The 12,592-nt window shown below is 48.6% G+C and overlaps 4 protein-coding genes across 4 annotated transcripts; 1 reads left to right on the forward strand and 3 right to left on the reverse strand.

The window, feature by feature from the left end:
* Nucleotides 1-2,946: 2,946 nt before the first annotated feature.
* Nucleotides 2,947-3,852, reverse strand: UCRPA7_1309 (putative -like family protein; the record flags this gene model as incomplete). The annotated part of the gene is made up of 1 exon (XM_007913892.1): nucleotides 2,947-3,852. The coding sequence occupies one exon, from the start codon at nucleotides 3,850-3,852 to the stop codon at nucleotides 2,947-2,949; it is 906 nt and encodes a 301-aa protein (XP_007912083.1).
* A 2,115-nt stretch (nucleotides 3,853-5,967) lies between these two features.
* On the reverse strand, nucleotides 5,968-6,423 carry UCRPA7_1310 (putative internalin protein; the record flags this gene model as incomplete). Its single annotated transcript, XM_007913893.1, has 2 exons — nucleotides 5,968-6,296; nucleotides 6,351-6,423. 2 exons carry the CDS (start codon nucleotides 6,421-6,423, stop codon nucleotides 5,968-5,970), a joined length of 402 nt encoding a protein of 133 aa, XP_007912084.1.
* A 2,679-nt stretch (nucleotides 6,424-9,102) lies between these two features.
* UCRPA7_1312 (putative secreted aspartic proteinase protein) lies at nucleotides 9,103-10,629 on the reverse strand (the record flags this gene model as incomplete). The annotated part of the gene is made up of 7 exons (XM_007913894.1): nucleotides 9,103-9,308; nucleotides 9,366-9,389; nucleotides 9,440-9,813; nucleotides 9,867-9,978; nucleotides 10,039-10,242; nucleotides 10,295-10,576; nucleotides 10,626-10,629. The coding sequence occupies 7 exons, from the start codon at nucleotides 10,627-10,629 to the stop codon at nucleotides 9,103-9,105; spliced, it is 1,206 nt and encodes a 401-aa protein (XP_007912085.1).
* Nucleotides 10,630-11,960: 1,331 nt separating this feature from the next.
* Nucleotides 11,961-12,452, forward strand: UCRPA7_1313 (putative acetyltransferase protein; the record flags this gene model as incomplete). Its single annotated transcript, XM_007913895.1, has 1 exon — nucleotides 11,961-12,452. One exon carries the CDS (start codon nucleotides 11,961-11,963, stop codon nucleotides 12,450-12,452), a length of 492 nt encoding a protein of 163 aa, XP_007912086.1.
* Nucleotides 12,453-12,592: the final 140 nt, after the last annotated feature.

Consider the following 12,592-nt stretch of genomic DNA (forward strand, 5'->3'; position numbering starts at 1 on the left):
TCATGCCCCTTCAAAAATAAGAATCAATCAAATTAGAGTTCGTCAGAAGAAGTCTCGAGGTCGTTAATCCATGGCTGCCGCATATTCTTGTCCCCGTTAAGAGAGATGCCCCTTGAATTACCCCGCATAATCTAAGCAGATCAAGATACCCGTCGGCGACTTTAACGCCTGCCGATTTATCAATGTGGCGCACTCAGCATTATCAATCACCATCGGCAGCGATAACAGCGCCGGAGGCCCGAAAGCATAGGGCTGATAACTTCATTGCATACTGATCAAAAGATAAACATGATACCAATTTGGTTCCTCAACATATTCAGAAACTCGTTTGTCTTCTGAAAGCTCTTTTGATCGATATCTAGTTCTGGGATGATCAGTTTTAGCAGCAGTCTGAGCGCATCTATGCAAAGAAAAGCCACGACAAGCTATCCCATTGTAGCTGCCATATGACACAGATTTTGAGCAAGCCTTAGAAGTCGTCGCTATTCTCAATAACCATGGCTACACCACACAATACAAATCTCAACCTTCCTTCTGCTCGACCCTACGCATTCAGCTTCCCCATGTCTACCACTTGTCTTATCATTATCGATGTTCAGCGCGACTTTGTAGATCCTGGAGGTTTCGGTGCGATTCAGTGTGGCGACGATGAAATCTTCTTGAAGGCTAGAACGATTGTTCCGAAAATCAAGAAAGTACTTGACGTATTTAGAGAGATCAACGGCCACGTCATTCACACAAGAGAAGGGCACCAGCCAGATCTTGCGGACTTGCCTGCCTCCAAGAAACTTCGCCAGATCAATGCTCCAGGCGGGCATCATACAATGGGAATCGGAGATCAGGGGCCAATGGGGAAGCTTTTGGTTCGAGGAGAATATGGACATGATATAGTTGATGAATTAACTCCTTGGCCAGGAGAAGTCGTCATTGACAAGCCAGGTAAGGGCAGTTTCTGGGCCACGAATCTCCATCGAATCCTTCTCTCTCGTGGTATCACTCACTTGATCTTTGCTGGCGTCACTACCGAGTAAGGACTTGCCATATCCTACTTGTTGAAGTCTTCTGTTAACGACTCCTAGATGCTGTGTGACGACTACGCTAAGGGAATGCAATGATCGCGGATACGAGTGCTGTATTCTCCAAGACTGTACAGCTGGGTTCGATGCTCAGCAGGTGACAACGTCCCTGGATATCATATGCGGCCAAGATGGATTATTTGGATATATCGGGCACAGCTCCGACTTTTTGACGGCCACGAGCAAAGCTCTTGCACCTTTAACGCCGCCCACGACTCCGCCTCAATTAGACGTTAGCAGACTACCGTCCATCGACGAGCTACGGACACGCTATAAGATGGGGATTTGCACACCTGCGACTGTCATCGAAAGTGTTTTCGATAGAATCGAGAAGTACAAGGCCGTCGATCCTGCGGTGTGGATCCATCTGGAAACTCAAGAGAAGTGCCTCGCTGAAGCCAACAAGCTGATCTTGAAATATGCCGGCAAACCCCTACCGCCTTTGTTCGGAATTCCATTTTCAGTCAAGGACACAATTGATGTTGCCGGCATCGAGACTACTGCAGCATGTCCACAATATGCGTACATTGCAGATCGTAACGCTCTTGCCGTGCAACATGTGTTAGATGCAGGCGGTATTTTCATTGGGAAAGTCAATCTTGACCAACTCGCAACAGGCTTATCAGGCTGCCGTTCACCTTACGGGGTACCTCATAGTGTTTACAGCTCTACCCATATCTCAGGAGGCTCTTCATCCGGCTCAGCTGTATCCGTTGCTGCTGGTCTCGTTAGCTTTGGTTTGGCAACCGACACTGCTGGAAGTGGTCGTGTACCGGCAGCCTTCAACGGCGTAGTCGGCTTTAAACCCACGAAAGGCACAGTCTCAGCGAGGGGGTTGGTTCCGGCATGTCGCACACTAGACACAATCACCGTCATTGCACCAACTATATCCGAGACACGGAAAGTATGGCAGATCATAGCACAGCATGATCGTGACGACCCCTTTTCGAAGCTCCCTCATACGCTGGTAACTTGGCAAACAGACTTTCGGGGACCTCAGGCAGGAGGTTTCACATTTGCAGTTCCATCCCAATCAGCTCTCAAGGTCTGTAGTAAAGAATACGCAACACTTTTTGAGTCCGCAATTCTGAAGATTCGATCCTGCGGGGGCCGACTAGTCGAAGTGGACTACAGTGTCTTCGAACACGCTGGAAAATTACTCTATGATGCATCTCTTCTCTTCGAGCGCATTGCTTGCATTGGTCTTGAGTTTCTTCAGCAGAACCTCGATGATCTGCATCCTGTTATCAAAGACCTCTTCTCCCATGCGCTAGCAAATCCTCCATCCGCGTATGATGTCTTTCAAGACCAGTCACTTCAAATCCGACTCACCCGCAAGGTTCAGCAAATCTTTGACAAACTCGCTAGAGGTATCGATGTACTGATAGTTCCGACAACAACGAAACATCCCACAATTGAAGAGATGGTGGCTGATCCTCTTCGTCTTAACTCACACCTTGGAACCTTTACCCACTACGCCAATGTCGTGGACATGACTGGGGTCAATGTGCCAGCCGGCATGTACACAGATGACAGTGGAATATCATTACCATTCGGTGTTACGGTGCTGGGAGGAGGCGGATATGACGCCAAGGTTCTAGACATAGCAGCAGTCATAGAAGAAGCACTGTCGTAAGTGTAGTCCCTTGCAGCGCCGACTAGCTGGATTGAACTCCCCGGAATCAGCATAATTGAATAGGAATAAGATCAGCATTTAGCCATTTTATCTCACTTTCAGCGATACCATGTTGCCTGTAGATGCTAAGCCTCGGTTTTATCAATGATGGGTCTAGAACGTCTATGTAGGTTCTCCGCATGACGAAAGCGGACGCTAGTTTGGAGTAGGTACTCTCAGTCTTCTACTAAAAGCTTATGTGGACTCGACGACTCGCTTCACAACAGTGTCGAGGTCCTCGTTCTCCAGACCAAGCAGGCTCATGCCAAATTCATCTCTCGGCTCCCAATTGCCATCAATAGCACCCAGGACGAACACTAGTTCTTCAATAGCAGCTTTATCGCCGCCATCAGCCAGAGCCTTGTACTTCTTGATGAACTCCTCGGAATCAAGATGCTCAACTGTCCAGTCGTTTCCGGTGACCTTCTTCAATGACTCTAGACATTCGTTTTGTGAAACACAGAAGCTTTGGACAAATAGCATCTTATTCTTCGTGACGTCATAACGGTGCAAAATACTGACAGTGGCCTCCGCAATGCGGGCCAATGTAGACAGTGAACTCTTCTTGTTTCCGTCGTCAATAATCTCGGCCTTCTTCTTCTCGAGGTTGAAATGAAGAAAGTTGGCCTTGAGGCCCCAGTCGAAGAAATGTCCGCAAACTAGGCTTGTCCATGTGAAGTTCTCATTCTCAGCAGCCAGCTGCTCCAGCCTTTCGCGAACTCGGACCTTCTTCTCGAAGAGCTGCACCAGCTCCCTCTCGCGTTTGCCGCGAGAGTCAACGCTGCCAAAGTCGGCTGGAATTATGCGCTTAACACCGGCGGCAGCAGCTGCTTCGGCCAAGCGAATGTGCTCCTCTGGATCGCTGACTGGAATGGACACGACCAGCGCATCTTCGCCCTTAAGCTTTTCCGCGACACTGTCGACTGACAGGTCGTCCGGGATCTCCACAACGCGAATTTTATCAGCATGCGAAAGCGTCGACTTGGAAGAACTGCGTTTCAGGACTGTGACGCGGAATGTGCCCGCTGAGACTAAGCCATTCAGAATCACGGTCCCAAGGGTCCCATTACCCCCCACTAGAGTGACGTTACGAATCGTCATCCTCGAGACGGCTTAGGGCAACAGCTGTGCCGCGAAGATGCTCAAGCGATGGTTGTTGTATCAGGCTACTCGCTGTCAGATATTCGCGAATTCAAACGCGAGGTAGGCTTGCTGAATGTCTCAACAGTAGCCTCCCTGTGAAATCGTCTGGAGAGGTGTAGTCCCGTTAACGGCGAAAGCGCGAGAGCGCGAAGCGGGAAGCTGCAAGGCGTCAGTGGCTTAGTCACCTATCTGCAGGGGTGGATCCTCCTGATAACTGCTTCTGTCGGCCAGGCCGCCTCTGGTGTATAACTTGTGCAATGTTATTTACTCAATCGATTTCCAAATAGAAAGCAAACAGGGCTAACTACGTAATTTAGGAAGTATGGCCTTTGTACGTACGCAGATTCTGGACTATAATGCATGTTCAAGAGTCTTTAACATTTGTCATCTTCGGTCCCTGTACCGAGATTGACGTGTAAGTTAGCGATAGTGTGTTAGTACGCTAGTCCGATCGAGATGCAGTACACGAAGCCGCCCCAATGTGGTGTCTCACAGACGGGGATAAGCCTCATTGCCTCAAGACATTGAAATCGTCAATATATATGTATGATATACATCAAGCTTATTGGTCAAGCACAAGCTAAAGTCCGGGACAACTGCGGAACTAAAACGAAGGCTAGGCCATAAGCCAACCATGAGAGGCGCAAAGGAGTCTGAAGCGGAGTACCACGGTTATATTGCGAGACAGCCTGTACGCCATCTTTATGTAGAGTTGGACTTCAGCAAGGCAGTCAAAAAGGCGGGCTGTCCCCTGTAAGTAGTTACAACCAAACGTCAGTGTTTCAAATTATCTTTCCGATTTGGTTGAATCAACCATGGCTGACACGAAAAAGATTGTACTCATCACAGGTGCCAACACCGGTATTGGATGGGAAACCGTAAAGGCACTGCTACAGTCAAGTCAGTCTTGTCATATTTACCTCGGTAGCCGATCCATCGAGAAAGGAGCAGCCGCCATAAAAGAATTGCATCAGAATGTACCGACGAGCGGAAGCACGATCGATTTGATGCAGATCGACATCGAGAGCGATGATTCCATAAATGCAGCTTTCGGAGAGGTGAAGACCAAATCGGGATTGATAGATGTGTTGATCAACAATGCCGGTAGGTAGAATTGAATCATTGAGCGAAGATCCAGAGCTAATATGAAGGAAAGGCATCTCGCTTGATACGGATAACGAGCACCTATCCATGCGGGAAGTGTGGAACAAGGCCTATGATGTGAACGTGTCCGGGACGCAGATCATGACACATACCTTCATCCCACTCCTTCTTAAATCGTCCGATCCTCGAATTCTTTTTCTCACCAGCGGCCAGTCGTCATTACAAGTTCTCGAGAAGTCTTGGGTACCAGCACATGCGCCGCCGCCACACGCGGGTTGGCCTAAGACTACACTATCTTTCGCCTCTTATCGTTCCAGCAAGACTGCTCTAAATATGATGATGTTGATATGGTATTGGCTGTTGAAAGAAGATGGTATAAAAGTGTGGTGTGTTTCGCCCGGATTTCTGGCAACAGACCTGGGTGGTATCAAAGAGCATTTGGAGGCACATGGAGCAGGGCACCCATCAGTAGGGGGAAATCTTGTTCGCAAAGTTGTTGAAGGGGAAAGAGATGAATATGTTGGGAAAGTTGTCAATAGTGATGGCGTGCAACCTTTTTGAGGCATCGGAAGAGTCTATCAAAACATGTCGCTCATGACCCTCATCGACTAGAATAATGCGCTGATGAGCAGAGCCCAGGAACTTCAAGACATCAAGCTCCGATTGACTGAATATCGGTCGGGAAGTATCAAGAACAGCCATGAAATATCACTGAAGTCGTATCCACTCTCGCAATTTTTGAATATTTAGAGTAACGTCGGTGAGTTTGATTGAAGCAAGGTACTATGAGACAGCAGTCAACAGAATCGTCTCGATCTACCTAATCTTCGAATTGACCTATAAGTACCACGTACTCTCCTTCACGTTGCCACTTGAGGCAATGGTACTTCAGCGCGTTTTCGTGATATCCAGCTCCTCTCATTCGATACAATGTTGCAAGGCAGTCCAATTGTCTTCCTCAGTCTTCATTTACATGGGAAGGTAAGACTCATCCGCATTAGTCTCAGCCCGAGACTTCATGGGCAGATACGACTCGTCGGCGCTGGTGTCTGCACGCTCTTTCATGGGAAGGTAAGACTCATCGGCACTGGTCTCGGCACGCTTCTTCATCGGCAAGTATGATTCATCGGCGTTCGTCTCGGCGCGCTGCTTCATAGGCAGGTAAGATTCATCCGCACTCGTGTCTGCGCGTTTCTTCATAGGAAGATACGATTCATCAGCAGCAGTGTCGGCACGAGCCTTCATCGGCAAGTACGACTCATCGGCGCTGGTGTCCGCCCGAGGAGCTGCACCAGCGGCTACACGATATTTAGTAAACCCATATTAGATGCATCGTCTTCCCATATACTTACGCTGGGCACTTCGGAAGGTGGGTAGTGCCAAAGCACTTGCGGCAAGAACAGACAAGACAATAGCGACCTTCATTCTGACCCTCGTATGGTTCGATTATGCCTGAGCCAAGGTTGCTGCGAAAAGTTAAGGTGAAGGAGTGGCAGGACACTTTATTCTCTCTTCTTCGAAATCTACTGTCGTCGGGAACGAGTGTACCACCTCCTCGGACCCATCGCTCCATATTGAGGGAAACGTTCAATAAGAATGGGACTCCAGGTAGCCGTCGGAGAGGAACTCCTTGATATGTCAGATTGGCCATCAAACAGGAAGGTGGAAGATCGTGACGACAGACCTTGAAGCCCTTTCCACGAATAAGGAGTTCAGTTGCTCGAAAGAAATGGTTTTGACCTTCCAAGTCCGAGAGTAGCTTAACGATTGCCAAGAAGACGATGCATGTGACAGTGCGTCGAAGGATTTTACGCAAGGTCCTGGACGGGCATGTTCGGTACCGTTGAGCTTCTTGAAATGGCCGATGATGCACATCTGCTCGCAATCTAGGGCGTTGTTGAGCCGCCCCGCACTTGTGTCGACGTTTCGGTGCCTCAAGACTGAAGCCTTCGGGGGTGGCGCGGCGCTGCCGGCGGCACAGCTTGTCAGTCCGGGACTTTCATGACTTCGAAGAGCCAGTCGCGAGGCTGATAAGGCGCTTGGCAGGCCTTGGCGACTTGGATTTGAATCCTCCAAGATGTCTAGATCAGGACCAGTCCAATTGACATAGCCAAGATAAACGCTCTAAGCAGGTCACTGACTGGTCGAGAGACACTGAAACAAGATCGATCATTTGTCTTTGAGTTGGAAATGAGTCAAAAGGCGGTCACACAATTTAGGCGGATCCGGAGAGACTCATCATGTCTAGACCAGGGGTTATTCGGTGGCAAGGGCTCAAACGGCGGATACACAATGTCATGATACTGAACTTCCTCTTGCGGTAAGTCAGTCAGTGCCGACTCTTGAAATCGACCGAAAGTTCCGCCACTTCGTACTACCCATGAACTCTAGCTCAATTGACCTCTCCTAGTGTCTAGAATACAGTCAGAGCTGGTTGCCCCCAAATTTCTCTGCGTTCCTCGAGATCTTATTGTTCGAAAACTCAAGATTGGTTCAATTAGTAGCATGGAACAAGAGAGGATATCGAAAGAATATCTGCTTCCTTACGAGGACAGGTCTTCGTCTTCTGAGAAATCAGCTTTCGATGATGTCGATGTAGAAATTCGCGTCCGGCAAAGACCATCATTTTGGAAAAGAGCGCTGCCGTGGATCCTACATCTGGGCCTCATTGCAACGTACACTACGGTTTTCTTGGTGTCAATAGACTATGTGAAGAATTTTAGTTCAGTCTTCAACCTCCTTGACTGTAAGTCATCAAATGGTGGAACTTCTACCTAGACCATAAACCCTGATTGACGTGTCTCAAAGCTCCCATCAATTATGCTGGCAAAGAGACTCATCTTGAGGTCTTCGATATTCAGGGGCCTCCACATGGCATCTATACTGGCGAGCCGAGACCAGAATTGGACAAGGCGTGGCGGGATCTATTGCAGTGTGAGTCGGCAGCTATAGTCCATCAACCTTTGTCTTATACTAACAAATTCAGATAATAACATACGTATATCAGAAGACTGGGTGAAGAAGTATGGCCGTGAGCATGAGGCAGTGAAGCTTCCTGATGGAGGCTATTTAGGAATGCTGAGCGTGTATCATGAAGTTCATTGCATAGTAAGACAAACCTCGAGTCACGAATAGTGCCATATACTAACAGAACGGCAGAAACGTCTGTACCAAACTCTTTTCCCTGATTACTACTTCCCGAATGCCACACAAAAGATAATTGACATCAATCGCGAACACAACAGTGAGTGACCGTTACCACATGTGTTCATCGTTCTCGAGTATTGTCTAATGTCTATGACTCCCAGTGCACTGCTTGGAGGTCCTACGCATGGGAGCCATGTGCCGAGGCGATGTCTCGCTAATCACTCACATGTGGACCGACATTGACGCGCAACCCATCGTAAACCAAACCGCTCCTCACCAGTGCATTGACTTCAGCAAGGTTGTGGACTATGCTCGTGAAAATACGGTAGATGTCTACCAAGACAATTACATAGTGCACCCGAAGTTTGGTAAGTCAATACAATCCACTGTACCACTCAAACGTGACAGCTAATGAATGTCTTAGGAGCATCTTTCCCGCATGGCCACAGTATAAAACCATTCGAGGAAGAGCATCCACACGAGCACATGCATGAACATATGCGTGAGTAGCGCATATGAAACGGGTTTTCCAAGAGTACGACAGGCGGCCTTCACCATGCGACTAAGAGAAACACATCACGGTCTTTGAGGGCCTAGGTGAGCCCGTTATCAGTAGGACAACAAAACAGCATAGAACGTTTGGCGCCACCAGCAGCTGTTCCATCTGCTATCACAAGCAGAATCCATAAACACGTATATTTAAAGTTTACGACACCAAGCAGGCAGAAGGCGGTTTCATGGGTTGTGCTACCGTTAAAACAAGCACTAAGTGCTTCTGGCGTTACCATGGTACTGGTATTCGCCACTAGATACATAGGTTTCTTGCCATGACCATATGAGCATCCACAAATAATCGCTATTATTCATGTCTCTTTAATATCCAATCCTCACATAACGCTTCATGAATGGCACACTGCCCGTGACTCTGATACATTTCAAAAACCCAACAATACGCTCCTACAGAGCCATCACTATCCCGAAAGCCGCGGCAGCAAGCACGAAACCAATGTTGATCACGGCCGAGTGGATCGACCCTGAGTCTGTCTTGCAATTGCCCTTGTCGGTAGGCACCGCATTTGTGCCGTTTCCAATTGCTACAATGTCACTACCACAGTCTGCAGCCTGAGCAAGATGGACGTTCTGATTGTCCCAGTCAAACACGGCTAGGAAAAAGTCAGCGATTGAGATCTTTAGATGGAGCTCGTCTCGATACTACATACCGTAGGTGTCACGGAGGAAAGGTGCTACGAATGTCAGTCAGATTGTCGTTAGGAGTGAATGATGGCATGCTTACATCCGAGAATATAAGTTGGTGGAGTTGTGTCGACTCCGCTGGTGGAAGCGTCGAGGAAGCAGTAGGTGTGACCTTGGTACTCAAATGCGCTGACCAGATTTTGGTATGTTACCTGGATTGTCTTTCCATTGATGCCAAAATCAAGACCACCGGGCAGGTCACGGACACTACAATCGACGGTGCAGCCGCCAGCATCTCCACTTGAGGTTCCGTTGACATCTGAGCAGATCTGAGAGGCGAGGCCCTCTGGTAGTAGGATTTGGCTGGTTCCGCTGTCCAGCGTTGCCACAAAGCTTCCATCAGGGACTGTATAGGCATTGGAGGACTTTGACCCGGGCTGGGTAAGTCCCAATGATGTGACGGTTACCCAATAACTTTACATCCAGTTAGCATCGAGTTACGCACAATTATAAGTCATGTAGCATACCCAAAAACTGCGTAATCTTGGCCACCGAAAGTCATCTGTTGAGTCTGAATTGGAATCTTGTCCAACGTTCCGATATACTTTCCCTTGTCAACGCCACCAAAGATGAGGGATCCTATTCGACTGTTAGTGTCACGAGTAACATTTTCTATGCCTTTTCTACTTGGAGAAATACCTGTCGAGTTGTCATAATCTCTAAGATCAAGGCTGAATGCTCTGCTGTTGATCAGGCCTTGTGTTGCTAGACTCTCCAAGATCAGTGAGTAGGGCTTTGATTTGTTGAAGCCTTCCAGTGACGATGGGCCGATACCCATAATGCCAAGGGCAGTCTGGTTTGATGCATTTGCAACCCCAAATATCTGGTCCTGAATGGTGAGGCCTAAAAAGATCAGCTTGGCATCTCGTACTCAATCACACAGGTCCCAACGTACCTCCAATGCTTATATCATCCGAATAGTAGTTAACCGTGACAGCGGTGTAATCCGCATACTGAAATGTCGTGCCGGCATCCAGTTTCTGCGCAGAGTTGGACTTGCTAGGGTCGTATCGACCGACCGCCCTGCAGAATGCTGGGTCCGTCGTGGGCGTATCCACTGTCTCATTCTCGCCATCACCACCGCTAGCCCGGCTTGCTGTTGAACAATCCGGATCAACCCAGAGCTCTGAGGAGCCAGAATCCAACACAACAGTGGTCTGCTGTCCGGCGATGGAAACTAATTACAGTGAGTTGGAGTTCGGAAGGAAGACAGTCGTCATGATAACCCATCATGAAGATGTCACGATAGAGAACCAGTGCTTACTGTTGATAGCGTACGATGTCTGCAGATTCCGCAGGTCGGTCGCGGCAGTTCCAGCAGTAGCTCTCCGAGAAAGGTGAGCAAAATCGACTTTCTGAGCTCCAAGAGGCACATGAACGAATCCTTCAGAAGCAGATGCGGCTGGCAGATTCCTGAGATCGAGAGCCGATGTCACTCCAAGGAGTGCAAGGCCTGCTGCCGCGATCGATGAACGTGCCATTTCCTGATGCGTGTTCCTTCACGTTTCCGTAAACACTCCCCTGGGAGATGTTATACAATGATCTTTCGAGACAACAGCCCTGGAGTCCGGAATTATGCTGATAAGTTTACAAACAGGCTCAAGACACGAAGTTGGAGATTGGGGGCGGCCGCCTTTGTATAAGAACTTTGATTAACATGATCCTGCCCGGCATCAATCAAGGCGGCTAGAACTGTGCCGCTGGATGCCTAGAGACCCCTGCGAGTCGCCCTGTTACTCCGCACAACACGAGCTAATAGACTGGATTGGGGGTTCGGCCGATTGGCAATGCGGTGCCGAGAGTCCCAGCTTATCCAGTCCGGTGCGCTGAGTGCCAAGGAAGTGGTGACATTGTTCCCATTGCCCAGTGGTTTGGGCTCTTTCAATTTGCGAAAATAGGTTGCTGTGCCTCATCTGTGCATCCGCGTAACGGGTTTCGCTATAGTCTCCAACCCAATGTCAACTAAAGTTGGAGCAGGCGTCAACTGTGACTGCATCAGTACACTTTGTTAGGACTTCTCATCGTCTTCCATCAAGTTCAAATAACTCTCACGAATTCAGTGACTTTCGCCATTCCAAGAAAAATCTTCATGCATCGCGACCAAGAAACGCAGCAGAATGAACGTGAAGACTTATTCCAGGTCAGATGCTTTGCAGGCCAGCATAAGCAGTGGTGCCAAGTAGTTTCCAGGGGATACGCGCTCTAGGAGCACTACCCTTGTTGAGTTAGAGCTCACACGGTCCGCTACGCCGTTCCCCGACGAGCCGGATAAGCCACTGTTTGTCTCAGGGTTTTTGGTTTTTGGATCATTTACACTGATAGAGTAGAGCCTCAAGATTAGCGCTATCATTTCGAAGCCGATGTCCGATCCGATACCGCGACCCACTATGATTCACTCTCAGAGTCACAACTTCACACATTGACAGATGACAATCCCAACGTTGAAAGGAATGGTGACTGACTTGTTTCATGGCTCCTGATTGGAGTTACTTATTTACATATTCTTGACATACTTCGGTTGCTCTACACCTGCCCCCAACAGGCTTTTTAAGATTCAAGCGATGGCCGATTCAGTTCGATCATCCGCCGAAGGCGTTTCGATCGTGAGAGCCAAAGTAGAAAATGCACCAGCTATCAAGTCCATGGTGGTCGCTGCATACTCAAAATATATCGAGCGCATTGGCAAACCTCCAGCACCAATGCTGACCGACTACGCCGAAGTCATCAACACTGAAGACGTATTTGTTCTTCAAACAAACGACAACAAAACAGTGGTCGGATCCATTGTGCTTGACCTTCACGGCGCTGCCGATTCAATCAAAATCAACAATCTGGTTGTAGATCCCACGGCTCAGGGTCGCGGTTATGGGCGGGTCCTGATGAAGTACGCCGAAGACGTGGCACGGGCACAAGGAGCCAAGGCTATCACTCTTTACACCAACGTCAAGATGTTTGAGAATCTAATTCTCTATCCGAAAATGGGTTTCAAGGAAACAGAGCGCAAGATTGACGCTGGGTATGAGCGTGTGTATTTCCGCAAAGGCTTGGAATAAGGATACCGGTGAACCCATATTCGACACCGAGCACCCATAAGCTCGCCATTTTGTTATTTCACCCGTTCGGAGAAGAGCAAAATGAGAGGCAGAATACAATCCTACTTTCCTTGTTGGATTATAGCCCACAGCTGATTAAG

This window comes from Phaeoacremonium minimum (genome assembly GCF_000392275.1).
Source record: "Phaeoacremonium minimum UCRPA7 unplaced genomic scaffold PA7_03_scaffold_82, whole genome shotgun sequence".
In the NCBI taxonomy this organism is placed as follows: Eukaryota; Fungi; Ascomycota; class Sordariomycetes; order Togniniales; family Togniniaceae; genus Phaeoacremonium; species Phaeoacremonium minimum.